The 22,613-nt window shown below is 44.4% G+C and overlaps 1 protein-coding gene across 1 annotated transcript in view; it reads left to right on the forward strand.

Annotated features, from left to right (window-relative positions):
* Nucleotides 1-22,613, forward strand: part of BUD13 (BUD13 homolog) — a 54,278-nt gene that overhangs the window by 14,852 nt on the left and 16,813 nt on the right. The window contains exons 5-6 of the mRNA XM_073602395.1: nucleotides 16,016-18,087; nucleotides 21,531-21,712. Coding sequence (XP_073458496.1) covers nucleotides 16,016-18,087; nucleotides 21,531-21,712 — 2,254 coding nt within the window. The remainder of the gene's footprint in view (nucleotides 1-16,015; nucleotides 18,088-21,530; nucleotides 21,713-22,613) is intronic.

Genomic DNA, 22,613 nt, shown 5'->3' on the forward strand with positions numbered 1-22,613 from the left:
GGGGGATCCGGGACGTAGATCTGTTTGCGTCCAGGTTCAACAAGAAGATCGACAATTTTGTGTCAAGAACAAGGTATCCGCTAACATGTGGAACAGATGCCTTGGTGGTCCTGTGGAATCAGTTCTCACTGATTTATGCATTCCCTTCTATTCTGCTGCTTCCACGACTTATTCGCAGGATCAAGCAGGAAGGGAAGTCAGTGATTCTGGTGGCCCAGAAGATCTTGGTATGCAGAGATCATAAGGATGGCAGTAAGGGACCCATGGACCCTACCACCACGTCCAGACCTACTCTCACAAGGTCCGGTATTCCATCCTACCTTACAAACGCTAAATTTAACGGGTTGGCTGTTGAGACCCACATTCTGAGGAAGCATGGGCTGTCAGGTTCTACCTTGATTAATGCAAGGAAGCCAGCCTTTAGATCATATATTATAGAGTAGAATGCATATGTTTCCTGGTGTGAATCCAGGGGTTGGCACCCCAGGAAGTATGTCATAGGTAGAATCCTTGACTTTCTGCAAATGGGGTTAGAGATGAAGCTGGCCTTGAGTTCTATCAAAGGCCAGGTCTTGGCCTCATCTGTATTATTTCAACTACCACTTGCTTTGCCTTCTTTGGTCCGTAGCTTTATACAGCTGTTATAAAAATCCTATTTTTGTTTTTGGCTCAAAAAAACCTAGAGGTGATCAAATACCACCAAAAGAAAGCTCTATTTGTGGAGAAAAGAAGGACATCAATTTTATTTGGGTGCATCGTTGCACGATTGCGCAATTGCCAGTTAAAATAACGTGGTGCCGACCAACTAGCTGCTCGACAAATTGTCTCAGGGGAGACCCATGCCAAAGCTGCCCAAGAGGCGGCCATTCCCCGTGTGGAATGTGCATTGACCGCATCTGGAACTGCAAGACCACTAGCCCGATATGCTCTTTGGATTAATTTCACAATCCAGCTTGCCAAGGTCGTCTTGGATGCTGCCATTCCCCTTCTGGTGCCTTTTGAGATGACAAACAGTCTTTGATCTTTGCGGAACTGTTGCATTAAACTTAAATAGTGCCTCAGGGACCTAGCTATATCTAACTCGTGTAGTCTTGAGGAGTCTGGATCCTCCCCAAATGCTGGAAGAACCCATTCCTGGTTAAGATGGTAGACTGAAAGCACTTTAGGAATTAATTGATGGATGGGTTGCAAAACCACCCTGTCCGGGAAAAAGGTGATGTAAGGTTCCCGTGATCCTAAAGCTTGGATCTCTGATACTCTGCGAGCCGAGGTGATGGCGATCAAGAACACCGTCTTCAAGGAAATATCCTCCAAGGTGCACTCTTCTGTGGGAGCAAATGGAGGATTTGATAGGGCATTAAGCCCAATAGTCAAGTCCCATTTGGGGTACAATGTTTTCCTGGGAGGTTGCAATCTCAGGACTGCCTTCAAAAAGCTTTCGACAAGAGGGTTCAATGCCCATTGTGTATCCATTTAGAGCTGAAAGGGCCGAGACCTGGACCTTAAGTGTGTTGCCTAAACCTAAGTCCAAGCCATTCTGCAGGAAGAGAAGTATATTCTGGACCTCAGGATCCAGGAGATCAAAATGATTAACCTCTGCCAGCTCTGTAAATTTTCCCCATATCCTGTAATAGGTGTAATTAGTGGAAGAGTTTCTTGCCTGTAGTAGTGTTTGAATAACATTATGTGAGCATCCTAACTCATCCAACCTTTTCCACTCAATTTCCAGGCCCTCAAGTCTAGGATTTCCGGGTGCGGGTGAGAGAAATTGTCCTGAGACAGAAGGTTGTTCAGGTGTGGAAGGGGAAGCGGTTCGCACAGGGCCATCTTGACTAAGGAGTGTGAACCATGGTCTTTTGGGCCAATACGGAATCACTGCCAAGATTGTGACCTTCTCTGCTGGAGAAACCTCAATATCAGAGGGGACGGAGGAAACGCATATCCTTTCTGAAAATTCCAAGGCTGAATTAGGACATCCACTCCTGCTGACCTCGGAGACTGGAATCTTGAAAAGAATAGAGGCGTCTTTGCATTGAGTGGGGAGGCAAACAGGTCTATATGGGGGGTGCCCCATTGCTGGCATATCCAAAGGAAGACCCTCGGATTCAGGAACCACTCATTGATGAATGACCTTGACAGATGGTCGGCTAATTGATTTTCGGGCTCTGGGATATATGAGGCCCGTAGGTTGATTAGATTCCTCTCGGCCCAGGTCAGAATGGGCATTACTTCGCTGAATAGGGACCTGCTGTGTGTTCCCCGCTGGTTCTGGACATAGGCCACTGCCGCACTGTTGTCCATATGTAGAAGTATGGATTTCCCTCTGAGGGAGGTGGCTAAATGTAGGATTGCCATCCATGCTGCTCTTAGTTCCAGGATGTTCGAAACTACTGGCTCTGAGTTGAAATGCCATCTTCCTTGAACTAGCTGATCTTGGAAGTGTGCACCCCAACCCAACTGACTCGCGTCTGACGTAAAAATGGTCCACGAGATGGGCCCTAGAGAACAGGGAACCTGCAGGTTGGATGGTCTTGTCCACCACCAAAGACTGGCCTTCATTGTGGGCGTGACCAATATCCTCTGTTCCAGGCTATTCTTCCTCCACTGTGACAAACCCCAGCTGGAATCCCCGTAGATGCCACCTGGCCCACTTCACCATGGGTATACATGAGGAAAGGGACCCCAACAGACTCTGACAGTCTGATGCCGACATGGAATGGCTTGCCAGTACTTTTTTACTTTCCCTATCAGGGCAGGAATTTTTTCTGATGGGAGTGAAACTGCTCTCTCTGGAGTGTTAAAGAGTGCTCCTAGATATGTCATCTTCTGCTTAGGTGTGAGCTGACTTTTGGAGTAATTGATCAGCCACCCAAACCTGCTCAGCGTGTCTAGGACCAGTCGCACATGTATTTCTAGGTTCTGTTTGTGCTGGGATAGAATCAGGATGTTGTCTAAATAGTGTAGCACCCAAATCCCTTTCTCTCGAAGAGGAGCTAAGATTGCCACTAGTACCTTGGTGAAGGTCCTGGGAGCTGTTGAGATCCCGAAGGGAAGGCATTGAAATTGAAGATGTAAGTCGCCTACTTTGAATCGCAGGATTGGCTGAAACTGCTACAGGATAGGTATATGAAGATATGCATCCTGGAGGTCTATAGAGACCATCCAATCCCCTGGTTGAACTAATAGAATTACTGTATTTAAAGATTCCATTTTGAAATGTTCTACATGGATGTATCTGTTCAACCTCTTCAGGTCCAGTACGGGCCTCCAGCCTCCCGACTTCTTGGGGACCAAAAAGACTGGGGAATAAAATCTCGAGTGTTTTTCCAAGTCTGGCACCCATACTACTGCCTGCTGACGAATAAGAATTTGCACATACTGAAGAAGCACCTCCCTCTTCTCTTTGGAGGTTGGAATTTTGGTGGGCTGGAATGAGAAAAGTGGGGGACGCTTTCTGAATTTCCAGAAATGCCCCTGAAGTACGGTGGAAACTGCCCACTGATCTACACAATTCGCCACCCAAACCTGGGTGAACGCCCTGAGTCGAGCTCCCACTGGACCGGTTTGGGTGGATAGGGAGTCAAAAAAACTTCTGGCCCTCAACCGAGGATGTTGAGGCTTTAGGTTTTCCCATCTTCAAGAAAGTTGCCTGCGAACCCTTCCAGCCTCTTCTGTACTCCCTAGCTGGGCGGTACGTTCTGGAATCCCTCGCTCTATGCTGGACTGCCGGACGTGAAACAAATCTTTTTCTCTTGCTTCTGTCCTGGGGAATTAAATCACTTTTCCCCCCCTGTGACCCTAGTGATTGCTGCATCCATCTTGTCGGAGAACAGAGCTTTCCCATTGTATGGAATATGACACCACGATTGTTTGGAAGCTGGGTCGGCAGACCACAGCTTCACCCATAATGCCCTTCTAGCAGTGATGGAGTACAGCATAGCTCTGGAGGAACACTTTAAGACATCAATGGCAGCCTCTGCCTTGAAATCTGAGGCCAACTTTAGCTCATCTAGTGCCTTGATGATTTCGTCAGAGCCCACACCCTGTCTGAGGGCTGTTTCAATGTTGTCTGGCCACCCCCTGGTAGCCCTTGAGATCGAGGTCATGGCTATCGCTGGTTTACGCGCCCCTCCTGCTGCTTGATAAGATTTTTTTTAGATCGGAATCGATCCTTCGGTCGAGGACGTCCCTAAAGCAAACCGTGTCTTCTAAAGGTAGTGTTGTATTTCTGGCTAACCTCATAATTGAGGCGTCTACTGTCGGTACCGAGTCAAAAAGCTGCGCATCTGCCTCTGCCAGTGGGTACAATTTCTGTGGGATGACCTGCGGGATGATCCGTGATGCGGGCTACAAAACAATAAAGAAAAATGGATGGGTTTCAATCAGCCCGGAGTGTTCTTCCTTTTTTTAAAAAAAACACAAAAAAAAAAAAAAAAACGTACCTGACTGTTGAGGTCCTTACCTAGTGGAATGTTGAGGATCTTTTTGATGCGGCATTAAAGTATTAGGGACAGCTGGGGGAAAAAGAAAAGTCAATCGGTCTTAAAAAGGAGGAGAAAATATATATATATATATCTATATCTATATAGATATATAGATATATATATATATATATATATATATATATATATATATATATATATATATATATATATATATATATATATATATATATATAAAATTATCCCCCTGGTACCTTGGCTGGGCTCCATAATACAAGGGGGAGAGATGACCGGGAAAGCTGAATCGAACGGCGCGCGCGAAGCGCTGCAAAGTCCTCAGGAGGGATACACAGACACACGGCCACGCTGCTGGAGACAAAACAGACTCAAACAGTCAAACGCTGTAGGAACAAAGTATAGCCATGAAAGCATATACTTAAGGTATGCCTTATATCCTGAATAAGGGAAAAATTGAGGAGGAAGACTGGCTCCTGTTAACTCTTGAAGTGCCCCAAAAAGATCCACAGAAAAACGGGCTCCCATACTTATCTGTCGCCTTTAGCAGCCCAAGCAATGGGACGCCATACTGCAGGAGAGCATTAACCTGCAATGGTCACACCATAAAGTGGTGAGGTAAGGCTGAGTGTAATCCTGCAGGAATGAGGACAGAGAAAAGAATGCCGGCAGGGGGGAACAACTCTTTTTTTTTTTTTTTATTTATAGAGTTAAAGTGGTCCTGTGGGTTGGTCAGGGGCGGGGCAACCAACCATTGGTATGCTGCCATGGAGGCACCAGGAAATTCCGTTCCTCTAATCCTTAATCATAGCTGAGCTCCTCCATGCCTCTTATCAGTTTGGTTGCCCTTCTCTGCACTTTCTAAAGCTCACCGATATCCTTTTTGAGAACTGGTGCCCAAAACTGAACTGCATCTTCCAGAAGAGGTCTTACTAAAATTTGTGACGGGGAGGAAGCTTTTCTGTTCACAACACAGCTCTGCAAGTTTCTTTTGTTCCTCTGCCTGTGTTTAAGGGGATGTGTCCCTTTCCTCCAATCAGATCTCACACAGTGTATAAGAGCTGTAACTGCAGTTCTCCACCCCCTACTCTTTACCTTTTATAGAGAGAAGGATTTTATCAAAAATCTGCTCTTTTGAAGGGTTGTATACAAGAGAAGACTTCAGATAAACAAGTAAAAAAACTCATGTTGGAGGGTTTGTTTCATCTCTGTATATCAGCTGAGGCTATTGACTTGGCTGGGTATATATGAGAGTTTAATCCACATTAAAGAGGTTGTAAACCTCGGGGGGGTTAAACAAACAAACAAACCCTGCACGACAAAGGCATAATGAGCTAGTATGCATTGTATACTAGCTCATTATGAAATACCTCAGAACAATGTCCTGTCAGCACTCCCGAGTACACGGCCGACATCTTCCTCTGGAGTTACTTCCGGGTTCATGGCTCCGGCACTCTGATTGCCCAAAGCAGTGATGAAGTCACTCCCGTGCATGCGCGTGGGAGCCGCCGTCACGGCTACTGAAGAAACGGCACCAGCGGCCTGTTTTTTCAGGTCGCATGCGCTGATGACGTTGGCAGCAGCGCATATACTGAATATCTCCTAAACTGTGAAAGTTTAGGAGATATTCACGGTACCTACAGGTAAGCACTTTAAGTGCTAATCAGATTGCAGTTTTTTAAATTTTATTTATTATTGTATGTATTATTATGTGCCCATTTTGCTACTGGTAGCCATTTTGGCTCTGTACACTTTATTCTGCTTTGAAGCTTATCTATAGGGATCAATTTACATTGCATTAAAATTTGAAACTTATTACATTCGTATTGGCGATTTTTAGATGAGCTTTTTTGTAATAAATGTATGAGCATTTGTTGTGAATTAGCTACAAATACATCGAGGAGAACTGTCAAAACTGGAGAACGTGAATCTGGAGCAGCTGTGAATGGCAACCAGCTTATATCAGCTTATATCTTTCATTTTCAAATTTTTCAAATGAACAATTTGACAATATTAGCTGATTGGTTGCTATGTACAGCTTTGATAAACTTCCCCCACTATGTTTTATCAGAATTGGATTTCAATTATTGGAGTCTGTGAGCACACAACCTTAAGTTACATAGGTTGAAAAAAGACACAAGTCCACCTAGTTCAACCAAAAAAAAAAAAAACCCTACAATCTAATATACACAATCCTATACCCACAGATCCAGAGGAAGGTGAAAAACCCCAGCAAAGCATGATACAATTTGCTACAGCAGGGGAAAAAAATCCTTCCTGATCCCCCTCCCCCCCAAGAGGCAAAAACAACACTCCTCTACCCGGACAACCACCTATACAATAAACATTTTGTTGTTTTTACCTGCCCTAATTTAAAATAGACCATATAGAAAAAATGCATAGCTCCTAATTCTGCATGGATACGCTACCACCTTGCCTTTAGCTTCCTATATACACTGACCTGCTGTGCTTAATCTGTTCAATACAGGGCACTTTTACCCCGACCAATTTTCAGCTTTCAGCGCTGTCACATTTTGAATGACAATTACTCAGTCATGCTACATTGTACCCAAACACAATTTTTATCATTTGTTTTCACACAAATAGAGCTTTCTTTTGGTGGTATTTAATCACCACTGGGTTTATTTTATGCGATATAAGTGAAAAAAGAGCGAACATTTTGAGAAAGAAAAATTTTATAAAATTTTGCAAATAAGTAACTTTTCCTCAAAAAATTAGGCCAAAATTTATACTGCTACATATCCTTGGTAAAAATAACCCAAATTAGTGTATATTTAGTCTGTGTGAAAGTTAGTCTACAAGCTAGTCTACAAGCTACAGTCAGTCCAAGGCAGTTAGTAAGAGGCACATTGAGTTTTTTAAGTTGTCATTTTTTTCGCACAATTCTTGTGAAAAGTTATTTCTCACATACGGCATACTTGCAATTACACCCCAAAACGCATTTTGCAACTCGTCCTGAGTATGGCGATACCACATGTGGGACTTTTTCACAACCTGGCCACCGCTGGTTCCAATCCTGGGATTCTTTGGCTTTGTACACATGGAAGGCATGCACACATCCTGTCACTCTTTCACATCATTTGTTGAGTTTTAATCCATACCTGGCCCTCTTACTGGGAATATACTATTTGAATTTCAGCCGGCCAGTGAAGTGGAGAAGGGATTCGTCAACACAAATGTTTTAGTCTGGGACATAAATTTCTGCAAATCGCTTGGAAAAAGATTTTATTAGTGACGTATTTTATATAATTTATCATGGTTGGGGGTGATCTCGGGGAGGGCACTGTGAATTGTCATTGAAATGCAGGAAGCACATGATTATGTCATAGCGTGTCCTGGACATGACAGCAGAATAAATCGGCATGTGATGGATGGGGTGGGTGGTCCAATAGGCATGCGCTTTGTTATTCTTTGTAAGCCCCATATTAAATGTAAGGCCCAAAAAACGTTTTAACTCCTCCACTGTGAGAAGTCGCCAATGAAACATACGGGCAAAGGATGAATTGGAATGTAAGAAAGATAGGGGGCGCTAGATACCATATTATTCAAGTGCTCCAAATAAATATATCTCCTGCATTACCAAAAAAATGGAAATGTAAAAAAGCTAGGGGGCGCTAGATACCATACTATTCAAGTGCTCTAAATAAATATATCTCTTGCATTACCAAAAAAATGAAAATCATAGTATTGACAAATAATAATTAGATTACACATTGAAGTGCCCACAATAGTGAAAAAAAATATATATAGTGATTGTCCACATAAAAAAGTGATTGAAGTAGTTGAAGTGATATCTTTCAATATTATCCCAATCCTGTTGCTGTAAACACAAAGTTTTCCATCACCAAGGGAAAATTAAGAAAAGGAAAACACCTCGAAGTAGTAGATATCTGCTTACCAGATACCAATGACTCCTTTAGTTAAAAAGAGAGTCACTAGCGCTTGTGCAGGGTTGTGCCTGCTCACATGGATGGCCGGACTGTGGTTGGTATTATAGGCATAGATCGTTCCCGTCAAGCTCATTCAAGATAGGATAAGGATACATAGGAAACAAAAACAGTCTCCATAGCGTAAAACCATTTATTACAAAAGTAAATAAATTAAAAAGCCAAATGGCCGCTTACATTGGTGGGTGCCTACCCGGCACTGGGGCTGCTTGCATGTCAGGGTGACTCCACAGTCAGAAAAAGCCTTTCATGTCTCCTCCACGCTGGCGTGCGTTCCAGCTTACACAGGGGGGCAGCCAAAGGATCCGGATGTTATTGAGTGATAGGACATGTGACCACGTACCGCTCCGACGTACGTTTCGTAGTGAACGTCTTCAGGGAAGAGTACGTTGGTCACTGGAATGGTGGTTTTTATTAGGAACAGGAAGGGGGCGGGTAATTGGCAAATGGGCCACAGGAACTGTGCTCATAGCAATAAAGATGGAAAGTTCAACTATGGTCTGGAGCGTAGCTCCATCTTGTGGATATTTGCTATATTGTTCACAAAGGAAACCCCTTATTTAAAAAAGAATGTGACTATTTTATTAGGAACAGGAAGGGGGCGGGTAATTGGCACATGAGCCACAGGAACTGTGCTCATAGCAGTAAAGTTGGAAAGTTCAACTATGGTCTGGAGCTTAGCTCCATCTTGTGGATATTTACCATATTGTTCACAAAAAACTCCTTAATTAAAAACGAATGTGACTTCATATCAACCATCTCCTAGGGGGAGACGACATGTTGTTATAGTCCCCCTACTGGTTAAAAACAGGTAAGTAAATCCACCCTTATAGGTGGTGGGAAAATGAGAAAAAAATATAAGTGAATAAAATAAATAAAATAAATGGTGGTTCTCTACAAAAAACACCACCATTTATTTTATTTATTTTATTTTATTCACTTATATTTTTTTCTCATTTTCCCACCACCTATAAGGGTGGATTTACTTACCTGTTTTTAACCAGTAGGGGGACTATAACAACATGTCGTCTCCCCCTAGGAGATGGTTGATATGAAGTCACATTCGTTTTTAATTAAGGAGTTTTTTGTGAACAATATGGTAAATATCCACAAGATGGAGCTACGCTCCAGACCATAGTTGAACTTTCCATCTTTATTGCTATGAGCACAGTTCCTGTGGCCCATTTGCCAATTACCCGCCCCCTTCCTGTTCCTAATAAAAACCACCATTCCAGTGACCAACGTACGCTTCCCTGAAGACGTTCACTACGAAACGTACGTCGGAGCGGTACGTGGTCACATGTCCTATCACTCAATAACATCCGGATCCTTTGGCTGCCCCCCTGTGTAAGCTGGAACGCACGCCAGCGTGGAATAGACATGAAAGGCTTTTTCTGACTGTGGAGTCACCCTGACATGCAAGCAGCCCCAGTGCTGGGTAGGCACCCACCAATGTAAGCGGCCATTTGGCTTTTTAATTTATTTACTTTTGTAATAAATGGTTTTACGCTATGGAGACTGTTTTTGTTTCCTATGTATCCTTATCCTATCTTGAATGAGCTTGACGGGAACGATCTATGCCTATAATACCAACCACAGTCCGGCCATCCATGTGAGCAGGCACAACCCTGCACAAGCGCTAGTGACTCTCTTTTTAACTAAAGGAGTCATTGGTATCTGGTAAGCAGATATCTACTACTTCGAGGTGTTTTCCTTTTCTTAATTTTCCCTTGGTGATGGAAAACTTTGTGTTTACAGCAACAGGATTGGGATAATATTGAAAGATATCACTTCAACTACTTCAATCACTTTTTTATGTGGACAATCAATCACTATATATATATTTTTTCACTATTGTGGGCACTTCAATGTGTAATCTAATTATTATTTGTCAATACTATGATTTTCATTTTTTTGGTAATGCAGGAGATATATTTATTTGGAGCACTTGAATAATATGGTATCTAGCGCCCCCTATCTTTCTTACATTCCTTTTTTTGATTATCTATTTTTTTGATTATTCAAAAATTGGGGAGCAGCTTACACTGATTGTTTATATTTCCACAAATTTTCTTTATTGTTGGGAATGTTTTTTTACTAGATGTACCACCAGTATATGTAATTCATATATATTATCTGCTATCGACACCACTGACGCGAAGGTTTCTATTATTTTCTAAAGGATGAATTGGGGTTGGTGGTAATAAATTGCTCTGCAAAAAGATTTGTTTGGCCCACGATGTACTGCTCTTGAGGGAAAAATGAATTTAAAAAAAAAATCTAATTTTAGAAACATTTTCGGTGTTGGGCTGCACACCTGGCTGTGTGGGGGGGATTGTAGCTGACCCTAAGCTGGAAGTCAACCTTAATGGGTTTGCCACGGCATAAGGAAGGTAGGTTTGGGCCTGGATTCTTTGGGTCTGGTGCGTTGTTCCAGTACTGGTACTTTCTTTCTGGGGTCTAGCGCCGTTGGTGTTGGGGTGTATGGTGCTGCGGTTGGTAGGCAGGTCTTCTGATCTTTGTTATTCTTCTTCTTTTGGGAGGGACTGTTTCCCCTTCCGATTTGGTCCCCGATTCACTACTCTCTACTAGCTTGTATTCTGAATCAGAATTGGATGGTGAGAGCTCCCCACTGCTCTCATCATCCGATATAGTAAGGATTGTATATGCCTCCTCAGATGTAAAATATCTCTTGGGCTGTGCTGACAAATCCACTGACGGGCTGCACTGACAGGTTCTCTTTATTCGATGGGCGCATGTGGTGCACAGTAATATGTGTGTGTGTGTGTGCGTGTGTAAATCACATATAAGTGACCACATTCCCTTGGTTCTCGGCTGCATAAGAGCTGGGGAAGGAGAAACAGCAGCACACTGGGCTTCCCAGTAAATGGCTGTGCAAAGGGGGGGGGCAGGACAAGTCTGATCATTGGAGGAGAGCAAGCTGATGAGTTTCCAGCACAACTAGAGAACTGACCACATTGTGAGATCAGTTTTCAATAGACAAGCAGAGGGACTGACAGGAACACCGGGGATTTCACACAAAGGAGCAAAACAAAGAACAGAATATTTATTCATACAAGTACATGGTTCAGCAGGCACACATCAGGAATATGAAATGCTGGGTTTACATTTTATTTAACCACTTTTATACCGGGCATTTTCACCCCCTTCCTGCCCAGGCCAATTTTCAGCTTTCAGCGCTGTAACATTTTGAATGACAATTGCATGGTCATGAAACACTGTACCCAAATGAAATGTATAATTTTTTTTCCCCACAAATAGAGCTTTCTTTTGGTGATATTTGATCACCTCTGCGGTTTTTATTTTTTGCGCTATAAACAAAAAAAGAGTGACAATTTTGAAAACACAATATTTTTTACTTTTTGCTATAATAAATATCCCAATTTTTTATTTATTTTTTTTTTTTAACTAATTTTTTCCTCAGTTTAGGCTGATATGTATTCTTCTACATAAAATCGCAATAAGCATATATTGATTGGTTTGCGCAAAAGTTATAGCTTCTACAAAATAGGTTATTGATTTATGGCATTATTATTAGTTTTTTTTTTTTTTTTAACTAGTAATGGCGGCGATCTGCTATTTTTATCGTGACTGTGACATTGCGGCGGACAGATTGGACACTTTTGACACTATTTTGGGACCATTGACATTTATACAACGATCAGTGCTATAAAAATGCACTGATTACTGTATAAATGTCACTGGCAGGGAAGGCGTTAACACTAGGGGGTGATCAAGGGGTTAAATGTGTTGCCTAGGGAGTGATTCTAACTGGGGGGGATGGGACTGATTAGGGGAGGAGACTGATCGGTGTTCCTATATACTAGGAACACACGATCGGTCTCCTCTACCCTGACAGGACGTGGATTCGTGTGTTTACACACACGGATCCACGTTACTGCTCTGTCACGAGTGATCGCAGGTGCCCGGCAGACATCGCGGCCGCCGGCGCACGCGTATCGGCTTGTTGGTGAGGCGGCGGACACGCACGCCCCCTATACCGCCGGGAAGCCGAGGACGTCCTATGACGCCCGCCCAGGATGGTAGTGAAGTGGTTAATGATAAATCTGACTCTGATGTTTATATAGTACTTTCACTTTCTAACGCTGCGTACAGGAAAACATGCATAGCTTTAATGAATATAACGAATTGTTTGATGGCCACGCTGTGAGCTTATCATTTAATCATGGTACAAAAGGCATAGATTTTTACCAGCCATATTAACCACTTGATCACTGGGCACTTAAACCCCCATCCTAACCAGACCAATTTTCAGCTTTCGGTGCTCTCACACTTTGAATGACAATTACTCAGTCATGCAACACTGTACCCATTTGAAATGTTTGTCCTTTTTTTCACACAAATAGAGCTTTCTTTTGGTGGTATTTAATCACCGCTGGGTTTTTTATTTTTTGCACTATAAATCAAAAAAGGCTGAAAATTCAGTAAAAAAAAAAAAATTCTTTGTGTTAAACTTTATTGCAGAGTATTGGCACTGAGCAGCACTGTGGGTTGGATCTGTAGTGCCCACAGCGCTGCAAACGATCTCTCCCTCTCTCCTCTCACACTGTACCGATCGGTACAGAGAGGGGAGGGAGGAACTGGCGTCATGACATGGCGCCGGTTTGTTTACAAGTGATGCTTCGTCATTTGACGGAGCGATCACGTGGTAAACGGCCGCTAACGGCCGTCGGTCATGGATGTTCCCAGGTGTGTGCCCCAGGGGGCGTACGGGAGCGCGATTCTGTGAGGACGTCCCACCCAGAATAAGCCGACCGCGCTGTAGCTGTCTTTCGGCTATGGCCCGGTAGGCATCTGGTTAACCACTTCCCGCCTGGCCTATAGCAAAATGACAGCCGAGCAGTGGTTCAGTTATCCTGACTGGGCGTCATATGACATCCAGCAGGATAACAGCTGTCGCGCGCCAGCGGGGGCGCGCATTGCGGCGATCGGTGGTGGTGTGTGTCAGTCTGACACACCGCTACACCAATCTTGGTAAAGAGACTCTGACGGAGCTCTTTACCACGTGATCAGCTGTGTCCAATCACGGCTGATCACGATGTAAACAGGAAGAGCCGTTGATCGGCTTTTCCTCACTCGCGTCTGACAGACGCGAGTAGAGGAGAGCCGGTCGGCGGCTCTCCTGACGGGGGGGATGCCCACTCTGGACCACCAGGGAAGCCCCCAGCATGTGGATGGCCAGGTATGTACCCCATGGCATCCACATGTAAAAAAATATGCCCAATACATGCCAATCAGTGCCCACAAATGGGCACAGACTGGCAACATTATGGATCAGTACAGACAAGTGATGCCCATCAGTGTCACCTCTCAGTGCCCACCTATCAGTGCCCATCAGTGCCGCCTATCAGTGCCCATCAATGCTGCCTATCAGTGCCACCTCATTGGTGCCACTTCATCAGTGCCCGTCAATGCAGGCATATCAGTGCCCGTCATTGAAGAAGAAAACCTACTTATTTACAAAAAATGTTAACAAACAAACTTTTTTTTCTTTCTAAATTTTCGGTCTTTTTTTATTTGTTGCGCAAAAAATAAAAATCGCAGAGGTGATCAAATACCACCAAAAGAAAGCTCTATTTGTGGGAACAAAATGATAAAAAACTTGTTTGGGTACAGTGTTGTATGACCGCGCAATTGTCATTCAAAGTGCGACAGCGCTGAAAGCTGAATATTGGCTTGGGCAGGAAGGTGTCTAAGTGCCTGGTATTGAAGTGGTTAAAGCTAAAATAGATGTGTATGCTTAGTAGCTGAGAATGGATCCTCCATACAGCCAACGTGCAGAGTGAAAGCCCAAACTTTTTTTTCTTATTGTGCATAAAGTAAGAAAGGGTTAAAGTCTTTTTTTTCCTCTTTTGCCATCTGTTTTCCATTGGGAAATATTCTTTCATTTCTTCTTCTATAGAAACAGAGGGAAGTAAGAGGAAATATCTAAATACAAACAACCAAAAAAAGGGAGAAAAGGAGGGAGGGACTTTATATATGTCTTTGAGAATCGCATCCAAATTATTTAGTATAAAAATATCACATTTTATTATTGTAGTACAATCTAAAAACAACATTCAAAAAATTAGTGGGGGTATAGACAAATAAAACCCTCCTGAATGCAGAGCTTATAAATTTTGTAAGGTACAGTTCTGTATACAGTTAGTCTGTAGATTAGCACATATTTTGTGGGAACACATGCTTTCTCAGGACCACATGTTTATTGTAAGTTCTATGACTCTCAATCTGAAGGATTTATACGAGTAGAAATGTGACCATAAAAGCAAAAAGGAAAAATTTGTCTCCAAAAGTTGCGCCTACCGGCCCATGAGAACAAACGGCATCAATTGAGACAGAAGGGGGATCCAATATGGTGTAAATAGTATGTACATCAAAGCTATCTATGTCTGGGGATCACACAGGTCTATACCCCACTGTAAGACTTTAACTGTTGTTTTAAACCCCTTTCACACTGGGGAGCTTTGCAGGCGCTATAACGCTAAAAATAGCGCCTGCAAAGCACCCTGAAAGAGCCGCTGCTGTCTCTCTAATGTGCAACCCCCGAGGGCTTTCACACTCTGGAGCGGTGCGCTGGCAGGATGCTAAAAAAAGTCCTGCTAGTAGCATCTTTGGAGCGGTGTATACACTGCTCCTGCCCATTGAAGTAAGTGGGGCAGCGCGGTTATACCGCCGGCATAGCGCTGCAGCAGCAGCCGAATAGCATCGCGAAATTGACGGTAAAGCGCCACTAAAAATAGCGGCGCTTTACTGCCGATGCACCCACCACCCCAATAAGGGGCCTTATTGTACTACATAATACAATTTGATATTTTTATACTAAATAGTTTGGAAGTGGTTCTAAAAGAAATCTATAAAGCCCCTTACTCCTTTTCTCCCTTTTTGGTCGATTGTATATATTGGAATGATGCCGATGGGAACCAGATAGAGTAATCACTTATGGCACTTCACCTCAGGCCTACAATTTAGAAATATCTGAGTAGTGGAAAAAATGCCCCTTTAGACAATTGTCACCAGAACATAACCCTAATAAGGACTCTGATAGCAATAAATACCCGTAGACATCCATCTAGCACCCTCCATGGATAAATACCTTACAGGGTTTCTAATCCCTAAACACTCTATCCGACACTTAAAAGATACTGGGCTTTGGATACATTTTAATTTTTTGTAACAGGCACATATAAAGCTTAAGAATCCTTAGAAATGGGTAAATCAAGCACACAGTGAGAGTGGAAAGCGATGTACTGGATAGTGCACAATGAGAAAATGGATGGACAAGTGAAGAGTGGTGTCTTGAAGGAGTCCCTAAAGCAGACAGTCCAACGGTACACGGGTTGAGTGCTGCAGAAGAGAAGTTTTTAGATGGTAGAAGATGGCAACACACCATTTACACTTTAGTTGTATGAATAAAAATACCAGGTCATGAAAAGAGAACAAATTGTATTATACTATGAAATGAGAAAGTGCTGTAAGTATGACTCTTGTTGATGCTGACATTTTGTTATTAAACTGATTGATTTTTTTTCCTCTCTCTGCTGCATAAAGGACAAATCTAGATGAATCCATGAAAGAAGCACTCAAAAGGACTGATTATGATCCAGTCCCACCAGATGCCTCAGCAGCTCTAAAAGTCCGACATGATTCACCAGACTCTTCCTCGCCTCAGAGAAGCAGACATGACTCTCCAGATTTCTTCCCATCACAGAAAAGGAGGCATGACTCTCCGTACTCTTCCCCAGCGCAGAAAGGGAGGCATGATTCTCCTGACTCCTCCTCACCACGGAAAGGGAGGCATGACTCGCCGGACTTCTCTCCACCACAGAAAGAGAGGCAGGACTCTCCAGATTCTTTTTCACCAAGGAAAGGGATGCATGCCTCTCCAGACTCCTCCGCACCACGGAAAGGAAGACGTGGCTCTCCAGACCTCCCTCCAACACAGAAAGGAAGGAGTGGCTCTAATGACCTCTCCCCACCAACAAAGGGAAGACGTGGCTCTCCAGACCTCTCTCCACCACGGAAAGTAAGGCGTGGCTCTCCAGACCTGTCCCCACCACGGAAAGTAAGGCGTGGCTCTCCAGACCTGTCCCCACCGCGGAAAGGAAGGCGCGGCTCTCCAGACCTGTCCCCACCGCGGAAAGGAAGGCGCGGCTCTCCAGACCTGTCCCCACCACGGAAAGGAAGGCGTGGCTCTCCAGACCTGTCCCCACCGCGGAAAGGAAGGCGCGGCTCTCCAGACCTGTCCCCACCGCGGAAAGGAAGGCGCGGCTCTCCAGACCTGTCCCCACCGCGGAAAGGAAGGCGCGGCTCTCCAGACCTGTCCCCACCGCGGAAAGGAAGGCGCGGCTCTCCAGACCTGTCCCCACCGCGGAAAGGAAGGCGCGGCTCTCCAGACCTGTCCCCACCGCGGAAAGGAAGGCGCGGCTCTCCAGACCTGTCCCCACCCCGAAAAGGAAGGCGCGGCTCTCCAGACCTGTCCCCACCGCGGAAAGGAAGGCGCGGCTCTCCAGACCTGTCCCCACCGCGGAAAGGAAGGCGCGGCTCTCCAGACCTGTCCCCACCGCGGAAAGGAAGGCGCGGCTCTCCAGACCTGTCCCCACCGCGGAAAGGAAGGCGCGGCTCTCCAGACCTGTCCCCACCGCGGAAAGGAAGGCGCGGCTCTCCAGACCTGTCCCCACCGCGGAAAGGAAGGCGCGGCTCTCCAGACCTGTCCCCACCGCGGAAAGGAAGGCGCGGCTCTCCAGACCTGTCCCCACCGCGGAAAGGAAGGCGCGGCTCTCCAGACCTGTCCCCACCGCGGAAAGGAAGGCGCGGCTCTCCAGACCTGTCCCCACCGCGGAAAGGAAGGTGCCGCTCTCCAGACCTGTCCCCACCTCGGAAAGGAAGGCGCGGCTCTCCAGACCTGTCCCCACCGCGGAAGGGAAGGCGTGGCTCTCCAGACCTGTCCCCACCGCGGAAGGGAAGGCGTGGCTCTCCAGACCTGTCCCCACCTAGGAAGGGAAGATGTGGCTCTCCAGACCTTTCTCCACCACGGAAAGGAAGGAGTGGCTCTAATCTCTCCCCACCAAGAAAAGGAAAGCGTGGCTCTCCAGACGTGTCCCCACCGCGGAAAGGAAGGCGTGGCTCTCCAGACGTGTCCCCACCGCGGAAAGGAAGGCGTGGCTCTCCAGACGTGTCCCCACCGCGGAAAGGAAGGCGTGGTCCACCAAACACTTCACCCAAAAAACACCAACAAGACGACATAAGATGTTCCCCTTCTAGAGTGTCGAGAAAGGATTATCAGAAGAATTCCTCGCTAAGGCGGGATAGATATTGCTCCCCAGATTCTTCTCCTAAGCATTGGGGAAAAAATGAAGTAAATTCTGATTCAGGCTCTGCTTCATATCCTTCTAATAAGAAAAAACATTCTCTAAGTCCATCCTCTACCAAAAATAGACAAGACTCCTTGCTTCAGAAAAACAGAATGCGTTCCTCTGATTCTTCTCCAAAGAAAGGAGCTGATAGAAGCCTGCCATATGGTCGTTCGTCCCCTCATTCCTCCATGCGGCACGATTCTGATGCTGACCTTTCCCCTCCCAGAAGAATGGAGAAAAGACCTACACAAGACAGACAGAGAAAAGGTGCGTGTGCTTATATCTTTCCTTTTAGTTGTGAAATGTCAGTAGTTTTGATAGAATTCCTAGCATGTAGTGTAACACTAATACTTATGCCTTAGAAAGCAGCTTCTGGAAAAGTTTCATGATCTTTTCGAAGTGTATTTAAAGTGGTTCTAAAATGAATTTTTTTTACGTTAAAGCGGTGTTCCATCCGCAAATTTTTAGATTTTTTTTTTTTTAATTCGGCAGCTACAAACACTGTAGCTGCTGACTTTTATTAAGGACACCTACCTGTCCAAGGGAGCCCGTGACCTCGGCCCCCCCGAGGCCAGTCCATCCATCGGGTGCAGATGCCGCCATCCTTGCGGCTTCACTGCCCGTTTCCTATTGCGCATTCGCAAGTCGTGCGGCGCTTTGTGAATGGCCAGCTGTCTTCTGGGACACACACAGGCCCCATAAGACAGCGGGGGGGCTCGCCACACAAAAAGGATATGACATCCTGTGCCGCGGACCAAATGGATTGGAAGTACACTATGTATTTCATAAAAAGTACGTTAGAAGGAAAAATAAAATGTTTTAATATCCAAAAACGAGGGGTGAAGAAGTTTAAGAACCACCTCTCAAAAGTGAGTGAATCTTCGCTTTAAAGCATTCCCTGCATTAAGATAAAAATGGTCCCACCACTTGTTGCGACAACCTCCCCCCCAGACTCTGAAAGCATTGGGAACCATAGCCTGCTGATGCTGTCAGTCAAATCCAGTGAGGAGGGAGCAGGAGGTGTGGCCGAGCAACTTTTACCAGTTGAGGACTTCAAACGGTATTAAACCAAGAACCAATAATGTAATATATTGCAGCTTATCAATCAATAGATGTGGTGGCTGTATTCGTTTTTGGGTGTTTTTTTTAGTTTAGTTCTTCCCCCTTTGTTTTCACCTGGTGATCTGACCAGTAATTGATACAAAAAGAAACAAATGCTCCTGCACTAAGGTTTGCGGTGGGGTAAATAGGGAATGGAGATCTCCACAAATCATGCCACTGCATTAGCTGTGCTGCCACTCTCAACAGGTCAGGGGGAACCCAGAAGAAACTCTAAAAGAAAACAAGGACAGAGGGTGCACCAGCCTTGTGCCTTACCTTTTATAACACTGACATTTTTTTGTAGGTAAAGCTGCATACTCACAAACGAGTGGTAAAATCAAGCAGATAATAAAAAGTCCATCATGTGCCTAATCCAGCAAGATCTGCTGGGCAGTAAACTTGGGTTGGAAGAAAGTCCAAAGAAAGCTGACGTGTTTCGAGGTATATCCCCACTTCTTCAGAGCTAACTTTGGAATGCAGGTAGACGTAACATTGACACCCCCTGAGGTTCATGTGAATGCTGTGAAACCCACAGTATTCACTGTGTTTCCCGCACCGCTTATGTCTAAACCAAGCCTAACACAACTGATCTGATGATCTATATTAGCATGCCTTCACTCTGTTTGAAGGAGCACAGGGACACCAGCATTGTCGGTCTGGCGGGAGGTGAGTATTAAATGTCCTAGCAGATTTAGATACACTAAAAAAATTATGCCAAACTCTAGCTCACACTGCAGTTAAAGCACCAAGCTGATCATTGTAAGTACCCAATAGTACAGAACAGCTTGTTCTGTTGAAAAATGGAGATGCTAGCCAAATCACCAGGTGAAAATAAAAGAAAGCTTAAAAAAAAAAAAAAACTAAAGCAGCCACCACATCTAATTATTGTTTGCTTTTGGGTTTAATACCAATTTAATGCATGCAGACCATTCTCTAAAACACTTCAAAGAAGTATCTTGGGTTTGTTTTGTGTGTTTTGTTTTGTGTGTTGTTTTCCTCTTTCCCTGCCACTGCTGTAACTTCTGATCTTGTGAGGACTTTGTGGTCTGTATTATAAAAACTGCTATGTAAAATAAAGCTGCTGAACTGTGTTCTGAAACTTCATTGAGAAATGCTATGTAACATCATTTTTGTTGCATGGTATTTACTTGGTTTCTTTCATGTGCAGATCCACGGGGGGGGGGGACCTTGGATCTGCAAATGGTGCAAATGGGGGATTGAGGAGCTATGAGAGTGTTGCAGGGAAGTTTACGGAGTGACACCAGTGTTTGTAGATGACAACCAGTGAGGACCTCTCATAACTGAAGGTGCCGCTCTGATAGCAGTCTGTAAAGGGCTGTTCAAGAATTATATAACTAAGGTGTTGCCTTCCATCTGAAGGGGGAGTGATTGGTGCTCATGTGACATTTATAACCTTTCCTCTATGCTCACTGAACACTGTTCTGTTAGTACAGTGGTTCTCAACTCCTGTCCTCAGGACCCACTAACAGGCCAGATTTGAAAGTATCACCTTGGGGAGATGCAGACTAGAATACTGCAATCTCTGAGCAGCAAATTATATCATCTGTGATGTATTTCAGTTATCTTGCAAACCTGGCCTGTTAGTGGGTCCTGAGGGCAGGAGTTGAGAACCACTGTGTTAATATGTAAAGCAGGGCTGAGCACAGAGTACATCTAAGGAAGGGATATTTCTATCTTGCCTGTCAATGCTGCAGACGAATGTTAGTGCACATGTGCAGGATTTAGAGATGATGTAGACTGTGGGCAAATGAAGCTACCAGGAAGAGGAGTGACAAGGATTGGTTAAAATGGCAGCACTGTATTAAAAAGTGGTAGTAAAAGGCATTGTTTTCAATTTGGACCACAAGAATTCTAATTAATATCTGCTTTCATTTTCACATTAATATCAAGTACTTTTTAGGCTTGGTACACATGGATCGAAGTTCGGCCAGTTCAGTAGGGACTGGATGAATTTCGTTGTGTGTAGCCTTCTCTGTTCAACAGAAGCTGATCGCTAGACTGGCTTGTATCAAATGATTCTGCTGGAAAACCAGCATTTGATCAGCTGCTGCAGCGCTGCAAATGCACGCATAAGGGTGGATGTGTACAAAAATGGCAAGTGCACTATGCGTATTGAATGTCACCATGCACACCAGCATGACAAAAATAATTCTAGGTCCATCATTCACTGTTCACTCTAAATTGCTGAGCTGTAAAATATTTGTAGTTGTCCCCTATGGACAATTTTGGGTATCATAAATTCTTGTTTCATGGACTTCATGGCAGTTTTGAACGTCCCATATTATCTCTTTCTCTGATGCAGCCTCATCTTTTAAATGTGGGTATTTATTTTAGTACACACAAACGCATTCAATTTGAATTTTGAAAATATAGAGCATACAGTATACAGTAGCTCAATTTAAAAAAATATAGAGCCGGGTCTCTGATTTCAGAAAATTTTTAATATTTTGGGGATTTTAGGTTATCTTCAGACCTAAAATATTCATTTTTATTTGTGTGGTGTGTAGTATTTAGTGGGGACTCCATGGCCTCAGTTCTCAGATTTATAACTTTTTTTTTTTTTTTGCACCTTACTTATTTTTCTACAGTTGGACAAAGAGACTCTGACTCAGACTTGTCTCCCCCAAGGCATGTGCAGCAGAGGGGTTCCGATTCCGACCTGTCACCTCCTCGACGTGCAGATTGCAGAGACCCAGACAGTTTACCTCCACCTAGTAGAGTTAAGTCAGAAAGAGGTTCCTCGTACTCACAGAGAAGTGGAGGTTCCAAGGTAAGTGGTTTTGGCTACCCATAGACTTGAAGTGTTCATAATATTCCCACCTGGGTCTACTAGTTTTTGGGTGGTGGTAGGTCAGTAATTTGCATTTCCTACAATGAATGATGCCTATTTCTCGAACATGAGGCCAGTGCTTGGGTGTTTTTTTTAAACATGCTTGTTAGAAAGTTGCCATGGTTATGTGGTTAGCCTTTGTTTTTGTCAAAGAAGGAGGGGGCAGCTACTAACCACAGCATTTGTCTAGCTCCTTACTTTTTTTTCCTTTTGACAGCTCTGTTCGGCTCTGCACTTTTTTTTTTAACATTAATCGGGAAGATGCTGTATTAGGGTTGTGAGGGGGTTTGGATTGCGGTAACGATTTTGTAACGATTAATCGCGCAGGCCACTTTATTAGGTACACCTTGCTAGTACCTGGTTAGACCCCTTTTGCCTTCAGAACTGCCTTAAAGGGTTTGTTAACCCATCTACACAAGTCTATGCCAGCCACTCTATTAGAGACTGGAATAGCACACTATTTCATTCGTTTTAAAAAACGAGTGCTGTAAATACCTAATATCAGCTGTCTTCAGGCCAGTCCCATCACTCGTGGCCATTTTCTAGCTACGATACATGACGTCAGCCGGGGAGATCACGTGGCCGCTCTGCTCCTCCGCAGAAGCAATGTATCGTAGCTGTAAAGCAGCCGCGAGTCACATGACCGGCCTGAAGACAGCTGATATTAGGTATTTACAGCGCTCGTTTTTTAATACAAATGACAGTGTGCTATGCCAGCCTCTGATATATAGGCTGGCAGTAAAATGACAGGCAGGAAGGAGGGGGAGAGAGTAGAGTGGAGCAGGGCAGCCTATCACAGAGGGAGGCACTTCGACCACAGTGATCAGGGCAGAGCTGCCCT

This window comes from Aquarana catesbeiana, linkage group LG10 (assembly GCF_042186555.1).
Source record: "Aquarana catesbeiana isolate 2022-GZ linkage group LG10, ASM4218655v1, whole genome shotgun sequence".
NCBI lineage: Eukaryota > Metazoa > Chordata > Amphibia > Anura > Ranidae > Aquarana > Aquarana catesbeiana.